The sequence below is a fragment of the Dipteris shenzhenensis genome, chromosome 10, assembly GCF_047967505.1.
Source record: "Dipteris shenzhenensis isolate YYH24624 ecotype China chromosome 10, Dip_SZ_1.0, whole genome shotgun sequence".
Taxonomy (NCBI): Eukaryota; Viridiplantae; Streptophyta; class Polypodiopsida; order Gleicheniales; family Dipteridaceae; genus Dipteris; species Dipteris shenzhenensis.
This window is the reverse complement of record NC_141605.1, coordinates 345,990-372,879: the sequence shown is the minus strand read 5'-3', so window position 1 is coordinate 372,879 and position 26,890 is coordinate 345,990. Positions and strand designations below refer to the sequence as shown.

The 26,890-nt window shown below is 49.7% G+C and overlaps 1 protein-coding gene across 3 annotated transcripts in view; it reads left to right on the top strand.

The window, feature by feature from the left end:
• LOC147897229 (uncharacterized) overlaps positions 1 to 26,890 on the top strand; it is a 149,319-nt gene that overhangs the window by 9,655 nt on the left and 112,774 nt on the right. For all 3 annotated transcript variants that reach the window (XM_087380986.1, XM_087380984.1, XM_087380985.1), the window contains exon 2: positions 13,641 to 13,778. In XM_087380986.1, the coding sequence (XP_087237112.1) occupies positions 13,641 to 13,778 (138 nt within the window). The remainder of the gene's footprint in view (positions 1 to 13,640; positions 13,779 to 26,890) is intronic.

Below are 26,890 nucleotides of genomic sequence, written 5' to 3'. Positions count from 1 at the left end.
GGAAGTGTCCCGTCGAAAGGGCATACCCTTCCACAAGTGTCCATTCATCAAACCATCCATAAGTCTAGATATAGAGAAAGGAATACGTCACAGATCGTGACATCTCTAGTACCGATCCATAGATCTTGGCTAGTGTGTGGCCAATCATGAGGGTGCGATAGTTCCCGGTGTCCATGAGGTCTCATGCTTTGTGTAACGGCACGATAGTAGTGGTGCTCCATGCTGGTGGGAAGCCGTGACAAATTGCAAGGTTAACCATAGGTGCAAGGATCGGTGGTGCTAGGACCTCCTGCCCATGTGCGAAGTGCTCTGTCCGAAGGCCTTCGTGATCCTGTGCTTTCTGGTTGTGGAGCCGGCAAAGTGCAGCCTGAACATTCTGCGTAGTGAATAGATGACAGGTAGTGGACCTGGGCATAGAGGACATGTCTGGCGGTGTTTGCCTCATGACATCATATAAGGAGCATGCATAAGTGTGCCACACGCCCAGATTGGTGATGGGGATGGGTGGCTTCCCCTGCGCGAGGAATCCCTACCCAGTGGTTGGGTCTCCTCCACGAAATGATATGATGATCTCATCCATCCGATGTGTGAGGAAGCCTCGTCTCTTGCGGCGTGTCAACCGTTGAAAGATCATGTGTGCCTCATGTGATGTCAATTGACCCAAGGCTCGCTCCCGTGTGAGGTGGGCTCGCATCTCTCTGCACTCATCATCAAACCAGGGGTTTTGAGGCATCTTCCCATCTCATACCCGTGAAGATCGGGTCATAGGAAAGGATCTGGTGGCAGCATCCTGTATCATTGTGACAAGGGTAGCTGAGGCGTGGGCGAGGTCTAAATCAGCCTCCAATAAGGCCGGAAGCTCTCTGGCTAAGTGACACACATACACTGGATCAAGGGCATGGTCAAAGTGGATCTGGGTACGGGTAGCGGTAGGAACTCTCCCTGTGCCTGGTGTAGTAGCAAGAACATCGAAGGCCACATATGAGTGGTTGGCTCCAAGTGGGGGGGGGGGTATGGTGAGGTCATGTATCTGTGAGACAAAAGCCAATGGGCCCAGTAGGTAGTCCACTGTGCTAGTCCCGCCTCCATGTGGGAAGCATGTGAATCCCTCAGATGATGGCCATCTTTGAAGGCCATTGTAGATGATGAGGTCGTGGACAGCTCCCAACTCAAGCAGGTGTCGCCCGTATTCTGTCACATGTGAAGTATCTGTAGAAAGTCTCTGAATCCCAAGTTCTACAGCATCTAACTCTGGCATCATGTGGGGATCTCTCTCATATGTGAAGTCAAGAAAGCCCACTTGCTTGTCCCTCATCCGCAAGAGGCCTCGTGGGCCTATGGGACAAAGTACGGAATCAAGTAACTCATACAGACCACTGTGGGCCGGGGCAAAGGGCTCACTAAGGCCCTTGCTAAGTACTAAAATGTTGGGGGGGAGAGAGAGAGAGAGAGAGAGAGAGAGAGAGAGAGAGAGAGAGAGAGAGAGAGAATGCTCCAAGAGAACCCTAATGTGAGACACTCCATCAAATGATGAGGGGGAGCCTTTATAGGCCGCAGACAGCCTGGTTGGCTTGCCTAGGGCTGGCCGACTGGTTGACCAATAGGTCGGCGTGGTTCGCTCAGCAGGTCGGGCTGACTCGACCCAAGTAGGGTTGGGTTAAGGTCGGGTTGATCGGACCAGGCAGGTTGTTTGACCTGACTTGGTTAGGTGCCCAAATAGGGTCCCAACTATGCCCTGACCATGGGTCAAGTTGGCCTATACCAGCTAGCCTAAAACATGCATCCAACCAATCCTGGGAAGCAGCCCTAACCTTGGTAGACATGCCTTGGGGAAGAATGTCCTACTCCTCACTCTGGGCGGGCACACCCACAAAGAAGCCTTCTCTCACTATGAAATGCCATACTCTAACACCCTCTATGCAGCTCTTGGTGAGGACAACAATTTGAAGAAGCAAGCCGATGAAGATGCAACCATGGACCCTCCAGCAGTGTGCCTACTGGACTCACCTTGGTGAGAGCGCTTGATAGTCTGGATCCTCAAAGCAAAATGCCACCTCAAATAGCAAAAGGATTTCCTTGGATTTGATTTCCCATTGTTGTTTGCATTGAGTTCCCAATGGGGTATAATGATCTCTGGGACACACTATGTACGACCTACATTCTCCAGTGAAGACATCACATACAGGAACCTCGAACAATGAATGCAAGAATACACTGTGTCAATAGTCTTTGCGACATCAAGCAATGAGCTTCGAGAATATCTCCATAGCCTACCTTTGCCTGCCAGAGTTTCACTTCCTAGGTGCTGATATCAGCTCGCACTCTTCCCCACATGCCTTCTTTGGACGTAACTAGTGCTAGAAAGTTGGAGATCCTGCGCAACAGTTGTTGCCTTGGAACCACCATACTGATTTGAAGATGAATCTGAGCCATGTCCTAGTCCTTAGGTTTGTTCTTGGACTGACAATTGTTGGCCAGATGCCCTCTCTTTCTTCAAGCATAGCACGTCGACCTCTCTTTCTTGTACACTGTCGAAAGTGCTTCACCACTTGGAGTGACCTGGAGGTTACCCCAGGAGACAAGAACCGATTCCTCAAGGAGAAGGGAGCATGTCCATTTGACTTGTTGTGACCTAGCATCTCAAGGCTCGAGAGACCATGTCATAATCTGGGGGAACCTTGGTTAGGATGAGAGCCACCATCTGGAGAGATGTGCGGGCAACACCCATCACCTGCAGCAGCTGATCATGGAAGACCTTAGCCTTCATCAAGAATGATTGCATGGTATTCCTTGTGAGGAACTTGAGATTGTAAATGTGTCCCTACAACGTAATAGCTTGCATCACCAATTCCCCCGCATAAAGGTCTTCTAGTACCTCGAATGCATTGGTCAGCATTTGGACAGCCGGAGAAACCTCTTAAGCTCCTCTTGGAAGGCATCCTCCCAACAACATCCCAATAGATAGAATTGTTGGGACATTCAGGCTTTTGTTCCTAGCCCTGAACTATCTCCCATAAGCCCTTGTGAATGAACCATATCTTCATATTCAACTTCTAGTGGGCATAGTTTGTCCTACAAACCGTAATCGGCCTGTTGATTCGCCCTTAGATCTCCTCGGGTAGGTTACTAGGAGCTACTCCTTGGGACAGGTTGCTCTTGCTACCTCCAATCGGTTTGAACAAGTGCTTCGAATTGCTCTAGATCTAAGTAGCAATGCCCTTATCGTGTCAGCTCCTCATGCTCCCCTGGTCCCTCATCAACTACAACGAATCATACAATGTGAGAAAGCACGTGCAAAAGCGTACGCGAGAGAGAGAGAGAGAGAGAGAGAGAGAGAGAGAGAGAGAGAGAGAGAGAGAGAGAAAGAAAGAAAGAAAGTTTATTAAAGTCTTCGGGAGACCATGAAGGTCTATGAGACTAAAGCTAACTGATACAATGAGCATAACGGTGGCGGTACGGGCCAGCCAACCGTTTTTACAAAAAAGAGGTTATGCAGGACGGTGTATCTAGTCCTGATACAAAAAATATGTGTCAACCTCCTGATGATACAAAAAAGAAGGGGGGGGCACCAAAAATGGGGCAGAGGAGGGAGATACAATATATATGTGCAGGTGGTGATCGTCAGAGATCAATCATAGAGGGGCCGTCAAATGGGAGGCCGGAAAAAACCCTGCGATAGATGATTGGCCTCTGACGTCACGCGGCCTAGTCGAGCTCGGTCGTCGGGGGCGGCGGGTGGCCTTGTGGATGAGGGCAACGGTAACCCCGGTGGGGCGGGCAGAGAGCAGAGACGAGATGTCATGGACCCGGATGTGTGAGTCTGTCCGCTGGCGCAGCTGTCGTGGCTCTGGCTCTCGCTTACGTCCGCGTCGTCGGCTAGACTGAGGAGAGGTATCCTGTGACTGGAAGAAATTAGTGATGGGCCGCTAGGTGTCCTCACGCTGTGTGTGCTGCGTGTGTGCTGCGCGTGTCGCCGTGCTCGGAGAGAGGTATCTCGGTGGCGAGTCATCTCATGTAAGAAAGCAGCTAGGCATCGTTGATCCGAGAACTGCAGCATGTGTGGGAGGGGGCCGAATCCGTCGCGGAAGAGGTAGTGGTACCGGCCTTGGATGGCATAATAGATAGGACATCTGAAAGCAAAGTGCTCCTCCGACTCGATCTCCTGCAAGTCACAAAGTGGGCAAAGGCGGCCCTCTCGTGGGATACCCTCTGCGCGTCCGCTCTCGATCCGTAATCGGTGCGATGAAACCCTAAACTTACCGAGGGAGATCCGGAGCGCATGTGGTAGATGAAGCTGTGTGTAACCCGGAGGTGTGATGAAGCCCTCCTGTGAGATCTGGAGACAGTGTCGGCGGTAGAAGTCGAGCTTCACAGGAAGCTCGGAGTGAAGAAACCATGTCCGCCAGGTGTGGAGCTGGAGCAGATCCGCTCGAATGAGCTGATTGACCTCCTGGTCAGTGGGGGAGAGGGGAGATGGTGGAGCGTCGAGGCTGTACTGAAAAGGTGGCAACCGGTCTAAGTCGAGGCCCAGTCGGGTGAACCAACTGGAAAGACGACTATACCAGCATCGCTGGTCCCCATCAACAGATAAGGCCATAGAGGAGGATAGGGCTAGCGAAGGTAGGCGGAGGCGACCGTCGGCGGAGGAGCTGAAATCCCTGACTCTGTGGAGATAAGTGATAGCCTGGAAAGCCGCATCGAGCTGTAGGGGTGAGGCGCCGAACTCTGCTAGAAGGATCTGGTGTGGTATTGATGGTTTGCTGCGGATCATCCGAGCAAGCATCCGTATCTGTAGGCGCTTGACTCGAGCCCACTCTGTGTCTGAAAGGTCGGCTCCCCACCACGGGCTATCGTACATGCCTGCTGGGCGAACCAAAGAATAAAAAAGGAGAGACTTGGTCCGCGGGTCTTGGAAGTGGGAGTGGTAGCTCTGTCGCTCCAGCCTGGCAAGAGCGGCGTAGCCCCGACTGATCTTGGCCTGCATGGTCGGGGGCATCGTGAAGATCGGGCTTGAGAAGACAACGCCCAAGTATGTGTAAGAGTCAACTATCTCAACAGGGTCGCCGGCGAAGAGGAACTGCTCTCGGTGCATAGCGGGTCTGGAAGTGTTGAAGATCATCACCTTGGTTTTCCCAAGGTTGACCTTCAAGTCATGTGTATCACAGAAGACTTGAAGTCCATCCAGGTGTTGCTGAAGACCAGTAGCAGAAGAGGATAGTAGTACTACATCGTCTGCGTATAGGAGAATCTGGATGATAGCCTCCGCAAGAGAGCAGCCTGCACCTCCGAGTGTCCTGATGGTGGTCTCGAGCTCGTCGATGTAGAGGCCAAATAGAGTCGGTGATAAGGGACATCCTTATTTGATTCCGATAGTGCTTGTGATCTCTGGGGTCCAGCTGGTGCCAATCCTGACCTGGCCCGTCACCCGCTCATAGAGAGCTACTACTGCCCAGATAACCTCCGAGTCGTAGTCTAACTCCTGCAGGCGTCTGACGAGTCTGGCGCGGGGGACGGTGTCGAATGCCTTGCGGAAATCCACAAAGCAACAATATACTCTCTGTCTCCTGTGTCTGGCCTCCTCAATGATCCCTCTAAGTGTAAAAATGTGATCGTAAGTCGAGTGATCCGCCCTGAAGCTGGCCTGTCCGGATGGCCTGAGCCCCTGTACCTCTGCGCGAGCACTGACCTCGCCATCTAACACTGATGCATAGATCTTGGACATAACATGTCCAATCATGATGGTCCTGTAATTCCCTAGATCCATGGGACCTCCTGCTTTGTGGATGGGTGTGATAGTGTTCAGGGTCCAGGCTCTGGGGAACCCGTGGCAGACAGCTTCATTGAACAGCGTTGCCAGGACGGGGGCTAGAGTTTTGATGCCATAGGCAACAAACTCTGTGCATAGGCCCTCATGATCCTTAGCTCGGCCGTTGTGAAGCTTAAGCGCTGCGTGGGTGACTCCCTGGGTTGTGAAGAGGGTGCAAGAGGTGGGGCGGGGGGTGGCTGAGAGGTCGGGAGGAGGCTGATCAGGGATATCATAGAGTGTACGTGCGTAGGAGTGCCAGAGGGAAGTGTCTGTGAGGGGGGAGGGGGATCGGCGTTGTAGGAATTTCCTCCAGAAATCCTTGGAGTTGCTACTAAACAGAATGTTCAGTAGCGTATCCTCATTTTGGCACAGGAAGGCTAGCTTCTTGCGACGGACTAGTCGATGATAATCCCTGATGAGATGTGGGTTGGCCCTAGCGTTTCGCTGGGTCATGAGTCGGATTGTGCGGTGTAATGCTTTACACTCGTCATCATACCAGCTCTTGCAAGGGGTGGAGCCAGCGGGTGGAGGGCGGGTGGACCGAGTAGTGGAGCGAAAAATATGGCAGGCTGCATTGTGAAGGGAGTGGGTGATAAGGGTGGCTTGGTGATCTAGAGAGGGTATGGTGTCTATGTGTCTGAGGAGGGAGGCTAGGTGGGCTGAGTAATCAGGTGAGAGGTTATGATCAAAGTGTATATCATGATAGGTAGTGTAGTGCGGGGTGTGGCATGGGGGGGCTCGGGGCGCAAGGATATGAAAGAACAGGTAAGTGTGGTCGGCTCCTGGGGGTAAGGGTGCAGTGCGGAAGTCAGTGATCTATGGGGCTAAAGTAGGAGATCCCAGAATGTAGTCGACGACATTGGCTCCTCCGCCATGTGGGAAACATGTGAAACCAGAGGAGGCAGGCCACCGGTCTAGTCCATTGTAGATGACCAAATCATGTATACGTGCAAGGTCCAAAAGAGCCTGCCCATACGCAGTAACGGGAGCGCGACTGTCAGTCGAGGAGCAGGGGAAGCGCGAGCCCTCTGTGTCCATCTGAGGTAATAGGACTGGATCTGAGTGGAAGTCCAGGAGTGATGTCTGATGTGCACCTGTCCTTGCATTGAAATCCCCAACTAGTAGGACCTCTCCGCGTCTGGAGAACTCCACAATGTCTGAGTAGAGATCTAGATAGGGGGATACCCCCGTATCCTCACGTAGCATCCATGCGAAATGTGACGTCTCAGGAGGAAAGTAGCAGACTGCAATAAAGAGGTCGCGTGTGGAGGGGCGTTGAAATCGGAGCCATAGGTAACGGGCATGGACATCCCATCTAACCACAGATATCAAGCTCGTGAGCGCTGAACGAAGGAGTATTGCAACTCTGCCTGATCCTCGGACCCCCCCAGTATATCTAGTCTCCTCACGGAATACTGACTCCCAGGTATAGCCACTGACCGAGGGGAGAGGGCGCTCGGGACTCTGATGTGTCTCTGTATAGAAAATGATGTCGCGTCCAGTGTATGACTCTGAGAAGTTCCCAGGGTCAGACCATAGGGTACCATTACAGTTCCATATGGTGCATGCCAAGGGTACTGTGTGCTGAGTCTGAATCTCATAGACCATGTCTCCCTATTTGGGGGGGAGTCTGCTACCGTGTCTGGAGTACCTGGTGGGGCTTGGCGGCGGGGGCCAACTAATAGGCGGCCATCTTGGACGAGAGCCCACTTCCCCTCCTGACGGGCTACATCTCGCTGTTGAAGTAGGGTGCGCTGCTGTTCCACCTGCATAGGTGTGAGATCCTCATCCATGAAGATAGTAGGGTGATCCCGTAGTGTAGCACGCTGCCTGAGTGCTGCAAGTCGAGCCTAAGTATCCCTGAATCGGATGATGAGTGGCTGTGGGCGCGTGGGGTCCCGTCCTGTGCGCCATGCATGCTCGATCCCATGCTCGGCGAGGCCGAGGGTAGAGGTCACGAAAGTAGTCGCGTCCGCTAAGGGGGTGAGTGAATCTGCGCGGGGGATACCTCGTACTCGGATGTTGAGAGCCTTACTGGCCCTCTGTTCCTGCTCGGCGATGGTGGTTGAGACTGCTGCTTTGGGTGCCCGTCTCACAACGTCCACCCATTTGGTAGTCTCCGCAATAGCAGTCTGGATGGTAGCGATCCGCTCCTCCACCTCTGGTGTAGTGCGCGGGGCTGTTGTGCCTGTAGCAGTGAGAGAGACAACCTCCTGACGGAGGTGAGTGATCTCCTGGTGCATGCTCTGAATAAGCTGATCTTGTGGTACGGTATGATCCTGTAGTCGATGTAGCTCCGTAAAGATGTAATCTATCGTCTCAAGTGGTCTGGGACAAGGCGTATGGTTGAGGGGCGTGGGAGATAGGCTGGCTGTATATGGCAGGGGAGTGGAGAAAGGCTGCTGGGTGAGGGGAAGGGGGGACATAAGGGTGGTGGAGACAAAAGGGAGCTGTGTGGGGGGTGAGGAACTGTGACCCTCTCCTGTGGGGGGCAGGCTGAGTGGTACACTGGTGAGGGAGGCAGTGGTCGGAGTAGAGATGATGGCTGCGGGAGAAAGAACTGCATTGGTGCCCATTGCACCCGATGCTTTCAGGACTGGTTGGCTGTCAATTGCTAATCCACTCCTGGAGATGCGCTTTGTGATCTCTCCCACAATTGGCTTCAGAGACTGTTTGGGTTTGTGGGCCATTGTAGGACTTGTTCAGGTGCACGATTTCCTGCAGAGGCAGATCTTGTTCAGCATTGCTGTAGGGGTGCGCAGGCCTGCGCAGGGCCAGTGGCAAGCCAAGGCTTGCAGCAGGTCCCTACCGAGGCTGCGAGAGGGGGAGCGGGGTGGAGAGGCTACGAGAGGGGGGGGGTGGTGCAGAGGCTACGGGAGGGGGGGGGCAGAGCGGAGAGGCTACGGTAGGGGGGGCAGAGCGGGGAGAGGGGGAGCGGGGAGAGGCTGCGAGAGGGGGAGGGAGAGCGGGGAGCGGGGAGCGGCTGCGAGAGGGGGGGAGCGGGGCGGAGAGGCTGCAAGAGGGGGTGGGGCAGAGCGGGACTACGGGAAGGGGGGGGGCAGAGCGGAGCTACAGGAGGGGGGGGCAGCGAGCTCCGCGAGGGGGGGGGCAGAGCGGAGCTACGGGAGGGGGGGGCTGAGCGACGGCGAGGGGGGGGCTGAGCGACGGGGGGGGGTGAGCGACGGGGAGGGGGGGGGGACTGAGCGACGGGGAGGGGGGAGGGCTGAGCGACGGGGAGGGGGGAGGGCTGAGCGACGGGGAGAGGGGGGGGCAGAGCGGAGCTACGAGAGGGGGGGCAGAGCGGAGCGACAGGGAGGGGGGGCAGAGCGGAGCGACGGGGAGGGGGGGCTGGGCGGAGGGCTGAGAGAGAGAGAGAGAGAGAGAGAGAGAGAGAGAGAGAGAGAGAGGGAGGGAGGGAGGGAGGGAGGGAGGGAGGGAAATGAGGCAATCGCAACTACATATTTTCGAGCTTAGCCTGAGGTGCTGGCAGAGAGAGAGTATGCTCCAAGAGAACCCCAATGTGAGACACTCATCTAATGATAATGGGGAGCCTTTATAGGCCCCATACAGCCTACCTAGGGCTGGTCGATTGGTCGACCTTCAGGCTCGACCAACATGTAGGGCTGACCTAACCCAAGTAGGGTCAAGTTAAGGTCGGGTTGACCTAACCAGGTAGGTCGGTTGATCCGACTTGGTTAACCGCCCCAATAAGGTCCCAACCATGCCGTGACTATGGGTCAAGCTGGCTAGCTAGCCTAAAACAAGCCTCCAACCAATCCTAGGAAGGTGGCACACATGCCGTGGGGAATGGCTTGGAGAAGAATGTCCTAGGCGGGCATACCCACAAAGAAGCCCTCTCTCCCTATGAGATGCCATACTGTAATAAGCTATTCTGCCCCTCCGTTAGTTGCAGCCTCTTCCTCGAGCACCTCGCAAAGCGTTGCAGTTGACCCCATGAGCACGGGCAAGGCAAAGACTCATCCGTTGAGCTTTCCTCAGCAGCAGGTCAACGCCCTAGGCAGCCAGGACTCAGCTTCCTCTTCCCACAGTTTCGGGGAGCGGGGTCATGTCGATGAGTCCGTGGGCCTTCGTATGCGTGCCAGGAGGCCGTTACCGCGAGATTTTTGGCGGTTGGGACCTTGGAACTATTTGGAGATTCCAGACCCAATGTCCTTGGAGTTGACCATTCTGGTCTTGCAGCCCCGTAAAGGGGGCATCAGTGTGGTAGAATCGTGCACTCACCCGGTTCGGATCCTCCATTTTTCCTCCACAGGGTGGAGAAGTGGACACTAGAGCTCTTTGACGCGATGATGGAGCACCAAATATACCAGATGATGGATGAATGTATGAGACCTTAGGGCATGGACCTCTGGCTCACTCACAGAGGTTCTGCATACTTCCAGCTTGGCTTCTCTCCAGCGAAGCTAGGGTCAGGTCTAGTTGTAGCAGTGGGATGCCTTCAGGGAAGACGGTTCTCTCACAGCCTCATTACTGGACCTTTAGCAGTGCGCCGACCTCTTCGACATAGATGTCTCCTTCATGCAATGCTGGGAACGTAGGGTAGGGATTGAGCCAATGGCGACTCTGGTCCGTCGGCGTAGGACACAAATTACTCTCCCTCCAAACCTCCAACAAAGTCGCTGAAGTCAGGTTTCTTAGAGCAGGTTCCCATGCACAGGCGAGTCTTGTTCACTGCTGCCCCTTCCCCCTTGGACATGCAAGTGCTTTGCGGGTATGGGACTCCATATAGACAGACTGCCACAGTTTCAGTATAATCGTTTATCCCCTATCACGAGGTGAACCACGTCATCAGAGAGGACCTCATATAGCTCCACAAGTACAGGATCTAGCTAGCATCCCACGAGCTTTCGGTGAAACTCATCTTCTACAGAGATCACTACTGTAGGTCTCAGAGGAGGATTTTATTGATTCCCTTGGCTATACTCAGATCTATCTCCCACATGCCTTGAGGATCTCGATTGGGCAGTTCTAGTATAGTCTCATTGGCTACGTCATGAGAGTAGAGGGCACCCCATGAGAGTTGGATCTGCACTCTACACTCTATGCAACATGCAGAAGGTTGAGATACAGAAGTGCTTTGCATTCAAATGCCTGGAGATCTATGGATGGCATCACTTCACGTTGCATGTGGGCAGCTCCAGTCAGATTTTGATATTTGGGCACATAGGGAGGCCTTTTGCCTTTTCTTCAATGCAACAGTTGTGTCCTCTGGCCCCTTTCTTGTTCTTATTTGTGGATAAGGCCTGCTATATTTCTATGATCACAGGAGGTTGGCCTAGTTGGGATGCGCCTTGTGCTCCAGTGTCCAATTTGTCAGGAGTAGGGGCTCTTGGAATTTGAGTTTGCAGCTAACACGGCCTCATACATAGAGGGCTCAATGTCCAATTTGGAGAGGGAGTGTCACCCACTAGAGGTTTAGTTCTTGGTTTCGGGGGTCAAGATCAATACGTACAATGAGTTCCTTAGCTTCAGATGGGTATCTAGAGGTAGACAATGAGATGTTTGGGCTACTAGGTGGGACTAGATATTTATATCTAGATGTAGCTCAGTCACCTTTTTTGGAGCTTTAGTGGTAAAATAGATCCTCTTGGCCATGACTTGGTACATTGCATCATGCTGGTGCTGTAACCATAGGGGTTGCATGGGACAACTCCAATGGTTGGTGCACAATTTTCTTTGGGCAAGTTTAGATGGTGCACAAAATAATTGGAGGGAAAAGGGTTGCTTGGTAGACAATGATCAAGCAATAGGTAGAGGGCAGGGTTAGGTATCATTGACTTAGAGATGCAGAGTAGAGCCCTCTTGGGTAAGCTCATAGTTAAGAGGGATCACCAGCTTAGAGCGTTTGAAACTCCTGCTTTAGTAGGGGCACAATCCTTAGAGGCCCCTTTACAAGAAGCTCATTACTCCATTGCAAGCTGCAACTCTCCACTGCCACATCAGCAATATAGATCCTCCCAAGTCATAAACCTTGAGTTTGGTCAATTAACCGTTGAGTGAATAATCCTACTTCCAATCCTGACATATGGTTTAATGACACTTAGCTTAGGTTAGTCAATGTAAGTTTGTGAGAGCAAAGTGGACGTACAACCTTAGAGAAAGCTTGAGAAAGCTGAAACAGATCGCACTTATGGTGATGTGGGGGTTTCTAGGAAACCCTTAAATATAGACTCAGATTTAGTCTTGGAGGGGCAGGTGGCATAGTGACACATGTACGGTGGAAAAAATGGTAGATAAATGATAGGGGCTTGCTTCTGAGCCAAGCCCTAACCACAACGGAAGATTATGATACCCAGGGATCACAAAAACCTTAGATCCCACTCCACCATATGCCCACAAAGTTATCCTAAAAATAGATGCTTAGATTTGGAGAGATATAGAGCAATGTAAACAACCAAGAGCATGTGTATAAGCTAGTCCAAAATAGACAGATTTTTGTTACAAACTCTCAAAGCTAGACTGATTGCTAACCTTTATGCACAAGAATATGGCACATACTATGAGAAAAACTTTTACACCTGTTGCAAAGATGAAAACTGTAAGAACATTTATTGCTCTAGCATCACACTTTGATTGGCCAACACATGAAGATGGAAGCGAAAAATGTTTTTTTTGAATGGTGTTCTGATGAATAAATCTACATACAACAGCAAGAAGGTACAAAAAGTTTGCAGATTGCTCAAATCCTTGTATGGATTGAAACAAGCACCAAGAGCATGGAATGCCAGGATCCATAATCACTTTATTAGTATGGGTTTCTGACCATTAGATTGAGATCCATCATAGGATATTGTTCCTGTTGTTCTTTATGTGGATGAATTAATCATGAAAGGATCCAATGACAAGCTCATTTCAGATGTCAAAAGTCGGTTCCCATCAGACAAAGGACATGGAAGACCTCCATTATTTTCCCTGCGTAGAAATATGGAGAGATACACTTGGGATTCTATTGACATAAGGCAAGTACACTCAGAAAGTGCCGAACCAGTTCCACATGCATTGTTGCAAACCCTTGCCTACTCCCATGGAATCAAACATATGTCACCAGATACAGATCCTTCACAATACAAACATTGGATGTTCAATTTGTTCAAAAAATGGAGTGAAACTGGTGCTGACTTTGATGTTCTTAAGAGGCTGTCCAAGATGGCACTCAAATCTGATAAGTTTCAAGCAAATAATGATGAATTTTGTCCAAAAGACTGCCTGGAACAAGTGCAATTATTGCATTTTTTAATGACCTTTAAAATGATTACTTTGGCCTGGAAATAAGGCCAAAATGTTTCTTTTCTTGTGCTTGAAATGTGTGATCAAACCAAGTTTATAGATAGTGAAGTCTTTTCCTTTTTGCTTGAACAAAAATGTTATCTTGTGCTCAGTCTTTTCTTTCTACATAAGATATCTTTTCCACATCAAAGCTCTCTGCTGCATGATTAGGTTCCAAAATCTAAAGGTTAACCAGTGCTAGGGCTTTGAGAACAGCATGGGCGTTGTGTTTTTAAATCATACTTTTGGTCTTGGTTTGCAATAACTTAAAGATTTTTCTTTTCAGGTGTTGGTCTATAGTTTATCTTTTAACAGTAATATGAATCAATAGAGTTTTATTGCACTCAGAATTGATTGAAAGCAAGGAAAATGTTGAGTAGGAATCTTGTATCCATTGGGAGGGTGACTTTCTTCTTTCTAGTAGATGCCATGCAGATAGAGAAGAGAGGTTCCCTTCTGAAGTTCCAAATCTGAATTGTGGGGTATGCTTTGCTTACATGTAAAAGCCGATTGGTTCGTAATCAAGTTTATTACAAATGTACTGCAGAATGACACGGGCTGCTGGAACTTATATTACAAAACACCAAAGCAAGCCATTAGAAAATTTACAATTCGGTCTTCTATTGACAGAGCAAATGCAGTTGCAGTAACTCCCCCAGATCAGTCTCAAACCACTTCTAAAAAGGTGAGCTGTGGTACATTAGTATGTCTTGCTTGACTCTTAATGCTTTCAATCCTGATCAGTCTTGAATCAATTCTATACAGTCCAGTTGAGTAGTGCATGTGAACCTTTGTTTCTTTCTCTTTTTGGGGGCCAAAAACTGTTGCTTGCGAAAATAATTGGCTACTATTAATCATGTTTGATTTTCTCGTTGCCCAGCATTGTGCTCTGAGGCCCCTACCTGTGATGGCCTCAAGACCCCATCATCTCCTGGGTCTCAGTCCCCTCACTACTCCATTTGGAGTAATCTACTGAAGCCGATGTTGAAAAAGGTTGACTTGTCATGGTCCTGCTATAGGTAGAAGACTCTAAGAGGAACTCGTCCTAGAGAATTGGTCAAACTAGTGTGGAGGGTCTATGGCATCTTGGGTCTGGCCAAGCCCCTTCTTGCATGCCTCCGAGATGGCCTACTCGATCTCCTAAATGTTGCTATTGGCACCTCTCGAGTGACTGAGTGTGCTCAGCCTCTCCTTGGGATACTGTGGGAGCTGATTCCATGCTCCGAGAATATCACCAGACCGCTGTCCCATTGTGCCCACCCAATGTGAGTGCGCTGCCCTAGCATAGACCCTCATGGTCTTGGATGTCTTCGTATCATATTAGGGATGTCGCTCAAACGGGTTGGCCGAATGAGACTGACTGAGAGATGTCACCACACTCTCATCAAGCTCTGCATTAGTAGCTAGCCCTTCCCTACTATGAGAGAGGTGCATTGGTGAAGATCCATTGTTGAGATTGTTGCCAATGTCTGCCTATGTGAGGTGTGTTCCTTAGCAGCCACTGTCATAGCAAAGCCTCCAAGGTTTGTATCTTGGAGGAGACCCCTAACAATAAGCTTCCCTAGCATTGCCGGCTCCCCTGTTAGGAGTTGGTGGTCCTCATTGTCTTGGTACCGAACCTGGCTTTGCTCTACATCTCGATGTCGATAATACCTAGGCTTGCCTCTGCATGGGGGGAATCATTGTCTTCAAGGTGACCTTGGCTTGGGTATTCTGTGTACCGTCCGAGCCCATCCACAAAGAATTACCCACTAAGTGCTACCAATGCTCTCCTTGCCAAAAAGCTTGAGCGAGCTCCTATATATCTATATATAAATAGAAATATATAAATATAAATATAAACATAAATATAATGGTATGTATGTATGTATGTATGTATGGAGGTGCTTGTGCTGAACACCGGCTATCCTCGAGGCAATTTGTTGCCTTGATGAAATATCTAGTTCCTTTTGGCAACCCATATATCTTGCCGTTTGCTGGAGTTTGGCTGTAGCTCGCAAAGCGGGGGTGGGAGGGGGGTGTAGTCCTTTGCTGCCTATTTTTTTGCTGGTAGACTAGAGGGACCTGGGCCCATTTTGTTTGTAGTGTAGGCAGCACCCTTGCAGGCCTTTTTTTAAAACAGAAAAAAGAGCTTTCTATTAATGCTTGAAAACAAAACCATACAAGTCAGCTGTCCCAAAGGTGCTGACCGCTCAGGCCAGCCTGCATCCTGAAAACTCATTTCACTGCCTAGGGTATCTCCGGGATAGGGGCTAGCAACCAGGGGGGCACTATACAACCAGCGAATCCCTCGTGGTGTGAGAATGTAAAAAAAACCTTTAGGCCGCCATTCCTTGCAGAAATGCTCCCACCTTTTGGTGGTCGCTCTAGATTTTGATTCCCCACGCTCCCAGATGGCACATGGAGTATAGATGATATCCTGCCAAATAGCAACCAAAGCGGCCGTCAGTGGAACCCGATGACCTCCCATCACTAGGCTGCAGTGCGCAACCCAAATGTTCCATACGGTGATGCTGGCCACTGTCTCCCACACACCATCCTTAGGAGTCGAGGGAGGACCTTGTCCGGCTGGAGGGGTTGCCTCATGCAGCTCGATTTGATGAATGCTCTATCTGTGTATCCTGTAGCTTGGGGAAACCTCATCAATGTGGAAGGCATGACACCCCTCTATCAACCAGGCCGCCATCCCCCAGGTAAAGTCCCGATGGATATCCTACATCCTCTATCAACCAGGTCGCCATCCCCCAGGTAAAGTCCCGATGGATATCCTACATCCGAAGGGAGCCTAGTCAGATCCTCTTGGCACTCGGGTAGTTTCAAAGGTAGTGTGGGATCGTCTCCAAGACACCCTCCGTGCAACTATAACAACACCCAACCACCCTCATTTGCTCCAACCAAGGGCCATTGGGAGATCCCCGTGAGCGGTTAACCAAAAGAAGTATGAGATTCTTCCGAGGTCGAAGGCTAGATCAGGGCCTCGTTCAAAACCGAGAGCGTACCTCTTGAGAAACCTGCTGCCCCCCATAATGTCTCTCTCTCTCAGTAGTCTAGTTCAATGTCTCCATGTGTAGTTGCCGTCCAATCAGTGTTGTGTAGGAGAAGAAGGGTATCTCCTCCACCCTCTCCATGTGACCTACCCTGGATGGCCATAACCACTCTCCTGGGTCCCATTGAATCTCCTGAAGGGGGCGGCCCTCCCAGGGCTGCATCGCCACTGAGGGAGCTCTTGGCCTGGGATGTTGGGGGGATCGATAAACTATGCCTTACCTAGACGGCCCACTATCCTGATCAGTTGCCAGTGTAATGAGTTGAGGCTTCCATCCATCTCTGGGTCTCCCTTTGACGACGACTGGAGAACCCCCCCCGTCCTTACTCTCAAGAAGCACTGCCGTGCAACATCATGACCCGCAAAGGGACACCTGGCCTAGAGAACTATCCTAGCAATTTGCCGTCTACCTAGGTCTACAGAGCATCCCTCCATGCCTCTGGTATGGCTGCATCTATCCACCTCGTCTTGTGCTTGGCTTCTCGCAAGTGAGAGATAGCCCTTAGGCGGCACCTTAGGGTCAAGTGCTCCAGGCCCCAAACGAGTTGGCTAGCCCGCTGTTCCACTGAGCCCAGTCTGCTGTTCGAGCATACAACCATCCTGATCCCGGGCCTCCGGGTGCCAAATTAGGGGTTGGCGCTCAAACTCCTCTCTGCACCTAGGGGCTCGTATGAGTCCCCCTGCTAATTTCTACCAAACCCTGAAAAGGCTCCTTATCAGTGGGGATCCTCTCCCTGTGAGAGGGGCCTCTGAAAAGAGCCACCGAGGTGACTTGCCACCACTAACCTCCTGTGCGTGGGGTATTCCTAAGAAACCTCCTCTGTAGTACCAACTTCCAAGGCTTTGCACCTAGGGTATGTCCGCGAACCACTAGCTTGCCCAAAGGGCTCTGCTCTGCATCTCTGTATCAATGATGCCCGAGCCTGCGGCATGATGACAGTCTGCGAAGCAACCGTAGCCCTAGTGTTCCTCCTCCCGTCTGAACCAGCCGACTGAAAATTGCGCACCAGATGTTTGAGATGTACCATGTAGCCCTACGAGAGCGCCAGCAGGAAGCGATGTACGAAGCCGTGGCTAAGAGAACCTGGTAGACCTCCTTGCTAAAGAAAGTTTGGCCGAGCTCCAATGTAGAAGCTTCTGTCGATGCTCTCCAGAACAGGGGTGTTCTACTGCTCCGCAGTAATGTTAATGGCCACTTGACACCCCAGATATCTCGTTGTCCACCTCGCGAGATCCACTGAAAACCAAAGGCAGTGCCCCTATCTTGAACCTCCTAGATTTCCTCCATCCCTCTGAAGAAATCGATCGATTTGGTCCAGTTGATCCGATCCTCGGAGGCTTGGCCAAGGCTCCTCTGATTGCCTCGAGGCTCGATGTTGACCCCTCCACATAGAGTGCCATCCTCTCCCGGATCGTCGGAAGTCTCATCCCTGTCAATCCTGCGGCTTGGGAGCATAGGAAATAGCCAAGCGCCTCGGCTACAAAGAGGAAAAAGAAGGGGGCCAAGGGGAAGCCCTGTCGTATCTAGCGGGAGAGAGAGAAGGCCTTGCCTGTGTGGTCACCAATGAGCATCTGGCTAGAGCTCCCTACATATAGGGCTGAAATCCCCCGAAACCAGCGGTCTGAGAAACCCAAACGGCGCATAGTGCCCTCTAGAAACGACTACTCCACCCTATCATAAGCCTTCTCGAAGTCCAAGAGAAGGATGGCTACGGGCTGCGACTCCTCCTGGGCCCGGTCTATGGCCTCCCAGAAGGTGAAAATGTTGTCCTAGATGCTGCGTTCCTGAACTACAATTACCATGGAACAATGTTCGGACATTCGGAATTTCTCGAACGCCATTTTCGAAAGCAAGGCGGAACCGGAACGGGGCCTTGGAACGCCTTTTTATTTTTGCTATTTGAAAGTTTCAAATGGGTATTTTAGAGCTTATATAGAAAGTTTAAATTTGTAAAATGTTAGTTTCTGTCATTTTCTCGTATAGTTTCATGTCATATGATGACGTGTTGTGTATGACATGGCGTTCTAGTTCTCGTATCTACCCGTTCCCTTGTTACCCCTTCTCGGAACGTTCTCGTTCCGACGCCCAAATTTCCTAGGGACGGAGAGATGTGATCCCGTTTCCGCTCCTGTCTCCATGCTCGGAGTATCTTCTCGCGGTGTCTAAGTGCCTCATGAATGAAACCTGCCAAACACCGCTGGTCTGGGTAGGAGAGGAAACATGCCAAAATCCCATAACTATCCCTGAAGAGGCAGTGGAAACGCCCTCGGATCTCATAGTACCCAAGACACCTGAAGATGAAATGCTCCTCTGTCTCAACCTCCTGCATGTCACACAGTGTGCATATGCGCCTCTCCATGGGTAGTCACTCTGCTTTGCCGCTCTCGATGTGAAGAGACCCGGAACTACCCAAGAGAGATCCTCAGCGAGTGGGTAGGTGAATCTGTGTGTATCCTAGTGGGTCAGTGAGACCCTCCGTTGTGATCTGTAAGAAGTGATCTCTGTAGAAGCTAAGCTTCATGGGGAGCTCACTCGGTCCCAACTAGGTTTGAAATGTGTGTAGCTGTAGTAGATCCTCATGGATAACTTGGTTGACCTCGTGTGATAGGATGGGAGAAAACGGAGCATCCATGCTGTACTGGAAGGGAGGTAGTCTATCCATGTGGAGCCCCAGTCAGTGTCCTGTGAGGGGGAGAGAAGAGGAAGAGAGCAAGAGAGTGAGAGTGAGAGAGAGTGACACTCTAGTGCGGGTGTGAAGAATGATGAGCCACACCACAAACTCACTTATGTTTTATTAGGATTAGGTTTACCCTATGACTGTCTTAAGACAGTCATAGGTGTCCTATCTTTTAATGAAGGGTTGGCAATGTGCCTTTACCCCAACAACCTCCCACCTAAAGGCCAATGTGCCTAAAGGGGAGAAAAGAATACAAATTACAGCAATATACAGTTACTGTATACAAGACCATAAAATAAGAATGGTCTCATCCTAATCTCATGATGTGGCGGCAGTGTGCAAACCGCTCTGTAGGCAAGCTCTTAGTGAGCAAATCTGCAGGATTATCATCAGTATGTACTTTCACAAGCTCAAGTCGCTTGTCTTCCAGTACCTCCCTGATGAAATGATATTTCACTTCTATGTGCTTGGTCTTCTGATGAAAGACCGGATTCTTTGCCAACATGATAGCACTCTGACTATCACAATGCAAAACTGGCATATCTCCTGTAATGCCCAAATCTCCCACCAGCCGAGTAAGCCATATTGCTTCCTTGCAAGCCTCAGTGGCTGCAACATATTCAGCCAACATATTCAGCTTCTGTGGTTGACAGTGCAACGCATTTCTGCAACCGAGACACCCATGATATAGCACCTCCTGCAAATGTGAAAATATAACCGGTAGTAGACTTCCGGTTATCCGCATTCCCTGCATAGTCTGAATCTGTAAAACCATGCACCAATGCATCCTGCCTACCATAGCATATGCACAAGTCTTTGGTACCCTTGAGATACCTCAAGACACCTTTCACTGCTTCCCAATGCCGCTTGCCTGGATTTGCCATATACCTGCTAATGACTCCCACCGCAAAAGCAATATCCGAACGAGTGGCAACCATGGCATACATCAAAGATCCAACTGCAGATGCATACGGAACCTTGGCCATTTCAGCCTTATCATCATCTGATCTGGGGCTGTCCTTACTGCTGAGTTTTAAATGTGGAGGCAACGGGGTACTAATGGACTTCCCCCCCTCCATTTTAAACCTCTGCAGTACTTTGTCAATGTACTCTTTCTGTGACAGAAACAAAAGTCCCTTGGACCTGTCACGAGTAATACGCATGCCAAGAATATGATTTGCATCACCCAAGTCTTTCATGTCAAAAGACTTATGCAGTTGTTTCTTCAAAGCACTAATCTCAAGCTGAGATTTACTGGCAATAAGCATGTCATCCACATATAGAATGAGTAGCATCAAACTGCCATCCTTTGCCCGTTTGGTGTACAAGCAATGATCGGTCTCACACCGATGATACCCTTGGGACTGCATGAAGGCATCAAACTTCTTGTACCATTCCCTTGGCGCCTGCTTGAGTCCATACAAGCTCCTCTTGAGCTTACACACAAGCTGTTCTTTCCCTTTAACAGCATATCCCTCTGGCTGACTCATGTAGATCTCATCATGAAGATCTCCGTGAAGAAAAGCTGTCTTCACATCCATCTGACATAAATCCATGTCATCATGAGCAACAAGAGCTAACACTGCTCTCAAAGTAGTCATCTTGACTACAGGGGAAAAAATCTCATCAAAGTCAATGCCCTTTTCCTGCTTAAATCCCTTGGCAACCAATCTGGCCTTATACCGAGGTAAAGCATTTGAATCCACTTTGACTTTGTAAACCCACTTGCATGGCAAAACCTTTCTGCCTACAGGTAACTGCACCAAGTCCCATGTATCATTCTGAAGTAGGGAGTCCATTTCTGACTGCATGGCTTTCTCCCACTTCTTTTTCTCTATTCTTCCCATAGCTTCCTTGAAGCTGGAAGGCTCACCACAATCGGTCAGCATGATAAAATCAGCCACATTATTGGCTCCTGGAACAAACCTGGCAGGAGGCCGTTGTGCACGGGTGCTCCTCCTAACAAAATGTTCCGGATTAGGCTGCTGTCCAGCCTGTTCTTCATGCATGACGGGTGGCTGTACCACCATATCTGGCTGTTCTACAGCCCCATCTGTTGGCACATCCAGTGGTGCATCATTGGCAAAATTATCTGGCTGATTTTCAGCCTGTATACCCTCTTGAACAGGGTGATCTGCAGCAGCCTGCTGCTGCATATAAATGGGCATTCTTTGCTGTCCAACATCATCATAAATAACCCTCCTGTATTCCACAGGTTGCACGGGTTCCTTGAGTACACTAAAGATGACATCATTGCTGCATATAATCTTCCGTTTAACGGGATCCCATAACCTATACCCCATTTCACCTTCGTCACCATAACCCATAAAGATGCATCTGATAGACTTTGGATCCAGTTTGGTGCGTAGATCTTTGCGTACATGAGCAAAGCACTCGCAGCCAAATATACGTAAGTGCTTATATGAGGGTGGCTTGCCAGACCACACCTCCTCTGGCACTTTCAACTCCAAAGCCTTATTTGGTGACCTGTTAATAATGTGAACTGCTGTTTGCACAGCTTCTGCCCAAAAGCCATGGGGTAATGCAGCATAAGACAACATACATCGAACCTTCTCCTGAATAGTTCGATTCATCCGCTCACTTGCACCATTTTGAGATGCATTATGAGGGGCTGTGAGTTCCTGTTTGATGCCCTTAGCTTGGCAAAACTGCACAAAAGCATGTGACACATACTCACCCCCATTATCGGATCTGAGGCATTTCAGCCTACGACCTGTCCGATTCTCAACCTGAGTGACAAACTTCTTGAAAGCATCTAAGGCATCTCCCTTATGCTTCAAGAAATAGACCCACACCTTACGTGTGGCATCATCAATGAAAGTAATAAAATATTTTGCACCCCCTAGTGATAACTGTGGCATCTCACACAAATCAGTGTGCACTAGATCAAGTGGTGCTCTATTCTGGGGAGTTCTCCTCTTATGAGGAGTCACAGAATGCTTGCCAAAAATACAATGATCACAAGTAGGCAAATCTGAAAAAGAGAGAGGCGGCAGATAACCCAAACGTGACAGTTCTTGCATTCCTTTAACAGACATGTGTCCCAACCGGCTATGCCACAATGAAACCTTTGGCAGCTCGGTTATGGCAACAACATGATTACCCACACTGGAAACATAAAGAGGGTACAAGGTATCACTCTTAAAACCCTCAGCCACTACAGTCTGGCCATCAGTAATCACCCATTTGGAATCCCCAAATGTGGTGTGGTAACCACTGTCATCTAATAAGCCAGTGCTAATCAGATTTTTCTTGATTTGCGGCACATGGCGAACACCATCAAGCATAAATGACTGTCCATCAGGAAATACTATCTGTATACTGCCAATCCCTGCAATCTGACATGCATAGTTGTTCCCAAGATGAACAACTCCATGAGTACCTGTGTAGGAAGTAAACCACTCCCTATGAGGAGTAACATGAAAAGAGGCACCTGAATCTAAGAGCCAGGTGTGCATGTCATGGCCATCAATAACCAAAGCATGTGCTATTACAGCAGAAGAGCATAAAACATCATGTATGTCACTGTCACTGTCCTCTGCTGCAACATTCACTGCATCCAAGTCATCTGCCTTGGCCTTGCCTTTGCCTTTGCTTGCATTTCCTGCATCCTTTGTTTCAGCCTTCTTGGCTTTCTAATCCCGTATGAACTTGAAGCACTTCGACTTCACATGTCCCTTCTTGCCACAATAAAAGCATTCAATGTCCTTTTTGCCACGGGACTGACTGCGGGATTTGGACTTACTAGCAGATCTCCCCTTCTGCTGAGTCCTGCCTCTGTCCTGTACCTGCAAAGCATTTGAAGACTTGCTGCCCGCATTATTTTTCCTGCTCATCTCCTCCATAAGGAGAGAGCTCTCTACATCAGCATAAATAAGAGTGGCATTCGAGTTTGACAGGGTGGTCTTGAAAGTGTCCCAACTCTCAGGGAGAGTACACAGCAAGAAAGTAGCCTTGAACTCCTCATCAAGGTTCAACCCCTGTGCAATCAGCTGTGTAAAGATAGCATTGAACTCACTCAAGTGTGAGGTCATAGCTGTACCTTCCTTCATGCGAAGATCGACCAGCTTCTTCAGCCAATAAACCTTACTGGCTGAGCTCTTTTGGGCATACAATTCTTCTAGTCTTTGCCATAGACCATAAGAGGTCTTTTCAGCCTGTACATTGAACACAAGAGTGTCTGAAATAGTGAGCATGATAGCTGCCCTCGCGGACAAATCAAGCTCTTCCCAGTCATCAGCTGCCATATCAGATGGCTTGACACCCTTCACTCTTATGGGCTTAGCAATCTTCTTTAACAGAAGTACATTCAAGCACTGTTCTGCCCATAATGCATAGTTGTGTGCTCCTTCCAGTTTCTTTATGTTAAGAATTGAAGAGTCACCTCCCCCTGATGCCATATCAGATGAGGAAAGTACCTGACTCCCTGGAAGTAAAAAGACTGAATAAAAATTCTGATTTCTCAGAAAAAACCTGCTCTATTCAAGAGCCAGAAGCACTCTCAATGGTGCTGTTTTTACTGTCAGTAAAATCTGCAGCAAAACAGTAAATGTCCCTGCAAATACTGTACCTTCTGACAAACTGTTCTGAGCTCAGAGAGGCATAAAAACAGTAATTTCAGGCTGCTGCTGCTGCTCAACAAGTGCTTAACAGTGCACAATCATCTGACAAAACCACCAACACTGCTGTAAACACTGCTGTACTGACTGTACTGATCACTTCTCCCACCTGAGATGAGGTATTGCACTGAGTTAAATTGCAGAAACCACTTGACAAACACCCCAAAAACAGTAAATGACCCTTCAGCCTGTCACAAAACCTGCAACAGTAAATGGGATAAATCCCAAGCAATCACCCTTATACCAAGGGGAGAAAATGCATCTGAAGATCTCTGTCGGTAACCGAAGTGCTATCAAACAAAGTCTGGGCAAAAGCCCCTTGATCTGACACCTGAATCAAGTGGAGAACACCTCAACACTGAGGTAGCATGCAATATGAAATCTCTCTGACACTTGTACCTGACAATGTGCAATGCATAGACTGCCCCTGTGTACTCAGTAACAACACAAATCACAAAGTACAATCACCAAGTAGAAAATCTTTTGAGCACTGTCAATGATGGGCAGTTAGGGACCGAGTAAACTCGATGCGCCCTGACCAAGCGTGGCTCAACTGGAGATTTTCAAAGTGCGTACAAGGAATGTGACCTGCAACAAATGTCACCAAATGCACTGCGGAAATAAAGCAAATGTGTGCTCCCTGGCTACACACTGCCTCAAGGCATAAACTGCAAACACATCCAGGCAAAAGCCCTTTGAAATGGTCACCCAAAACTGAGAATTGCACTCAGTAAATGCATAGAAGCTTCTGCAAAACAAGCATCTGACCTTCCTGAAAAGACAAGTAACTGCGCAAACACCACCACTGTGGCACAAGTCACCTCAAGCGTGAGTGACACGAGAGTACCTGCTGTACCTGAACAAATGCACAGTATACAGCTGAAATGCTTCAGGAATGTATCAGAAATACTTCATGTACTGCGCGCACATGCACAAAACAGAGTGCTTCAGCACTATTCCTCTTCCAACAAAAATGTCTGCTGTACTTTTCAGTACTTGCAAAGTACCTGCTGTACTTCTGTCCCTGCAGAGTACCTGTGTACTATCGGTGCCTGTAGCAGGCATGCTTCCCCCAAAAATCGAATCTTGCAGCAAAAAATTGTACCTGCAGGTGAAGAAGACGCCTGTACACAGTTGTACGGCAGTCCGTACGACTGTACGGACAGTCCGTACAACTGTCGTACAACTAGCTGCGCACAGCAGCTATGCAGCTGCCTGATGCGGCGTACAGCAGCTGCAGATTGACGACGCCCGCGCCTGCGATAAAAAAACCCTGCAGCCCTACGAAATGCGCCGCCTTAGGAGCTGACCTGCGAAATGCGCCGCCCTAGGAGCTGCCTTGCGAAATGCGCCGCCCTTGGAGGCTGCGAAAGAACGCCGCGCAGGCCCCCTTCACTCCGCACACGCCGCGTTGCCCTGATCTGCTGCGCCCCGTACCCGTACTGTGTGTAGTCCTGCGCCAGATCCGTCCGTACAACCGTACGGACGACGTACGGCCGTACGGCTCTGTCCGTACGTCCGTACGGTAGGCTAGGGAGAGGAGACTAGGGGGCAAAGGAAGCTAAGGTAGGCTCTGATACCAGTTGTGAGGGGGAGAGAAGAGGAAGAGAGCAAGAGAGTGAGAGTGAGAGAGAGTGACACTCTAGTGCGGGTGTGAAGAATGATGAGCCACACCACAAACTCACTTATGTTTTATTAGGATTAGGTTTACCCTATGACTGTCTTAAGACAGTCATAGTATTCCTATCTTTTAATGAAGGGTTGGCAATGTGCCTTTACCCCAACATGTCCTCTTGTTGCAAGTGCCATAGAAGAGGATAGAGCTATCCATGGTAGCCTACTATGCCTCGAGGTATAATCCCCATATTCCCTAACTCGGTACAGATACATGATGACTTGAAATGCAGCATCTAGCTGTAAAGGGGGTGACCCAAACTCAGCCTGAATGATTTGGTGAGGAACGGATGACTTACCACGAATCATCCGTAATAACAAGAGAACCTGTAGGCGCTCCACACGGGCCCATTCTGTATCGTACAAGTCTAGCCTCCAACAAGGGCTGCCGTACATGTCTGCTGGGCGAAGCAAGGAGTCAAAAAGCAACCCCTTGGTGCGTGGATCTTGAAAGTGCGAGCGGAAGCACTGCCTCTCTAGTCTGGCCAATGAAGCATACCCTCTACTCAAGCGTGCCTGCATCACGGGTCTCATGGTGAAGCTGGGTCTTGGAAGATATCCCCAAGATAAGTGTATGATGAAACTATCTCAACAGATAACCCCTCAAATGTGAATAGCTCTGACACATGATGGCTCGAGATGTATTGAAGATCATGACCTTGGTTTTACCCAAGTTGACCTTCAAATCATGAGACTCACAAAACGACTGTAGTGCGTCTAGGTGTCTCTGAAGCCCCTTTGCTGACGAAGACAAGAGAGCCACGTCATCTGCATAGAGCAAAATCTGGATCAGCGTGCTCGCATGAGAGCAACCTACACCCCCCTGTGTCTGCATCATCGTCTCAAGCTTGTCAATGTAGAGGCCAAACAAGGTAGGCGACAAAGGACACCCTTGTTTGACCCTGATGGTGCTCATGATCTCGTCTGTCCACCTAGATCCTGCCCGAACTCTGCCTGAAACTCTCTTGTAAAGTGCCATGATAGCCCAAATGATCTCCTGGTCATAACCCAAGTCCTGTAGGCGCTGTATGAGGTGGGCTCTTGGAACCGTGTCAAATGCCTTACGGAAGTCCACAAAGCAACAATAAACCCTATGCTTCCGTGACCTCGCCTCCTCCATGATACATCTGAGCATGAGAATATGGTCCATGGTTCCATGAGTAAGCACTGAGTGGGGTGGAAGGTGCTATGCGAAGGGAGGTGGAGATGCTTAAGAAAAGGTATGTATGAACAGCGCCTGGGGGGAGAGGTGCTACAGTGAAGTCAGTAATGTGAGATGTGAAGACAGGGGATCCCATGATGTAATCAACAACATTGGAGCCCCCCCCATGTGGAAAGCATGTGAAACCACCTGAAGCGGGCCATTTGTCAAGACCATTATAGATAATGAGATCATGTATTCTGCCGAGGTCTAATAGGACCTGCCCATAAGATGAGAATGGACCTCACCTGTCAACCGAAACCCGTAGCATACTTGCCTCCTCAAGGTCAATATTTGGCAGTAGAGTGGAATCATCTCTGAAGTCAAGAAGTGGTACTTGACGGGCCCTTGTCCTCGCGTTGAAGTCCCCTACTAGGAGGACTTCTCCGCGGCTAGAGAAGTCAACGATGGACTGATAAAGGGCAGCAAATGGAGATGTCTCATCATCACCTCGGATATCTTTGGCAAAGTGGGAGGTGTCAGGGGGGAAGTAGCAAATTGCGACAAACAGATCCCGGCTGTCCATGCGTCGAATCCGGATCCAAAGAAATCTGGAAT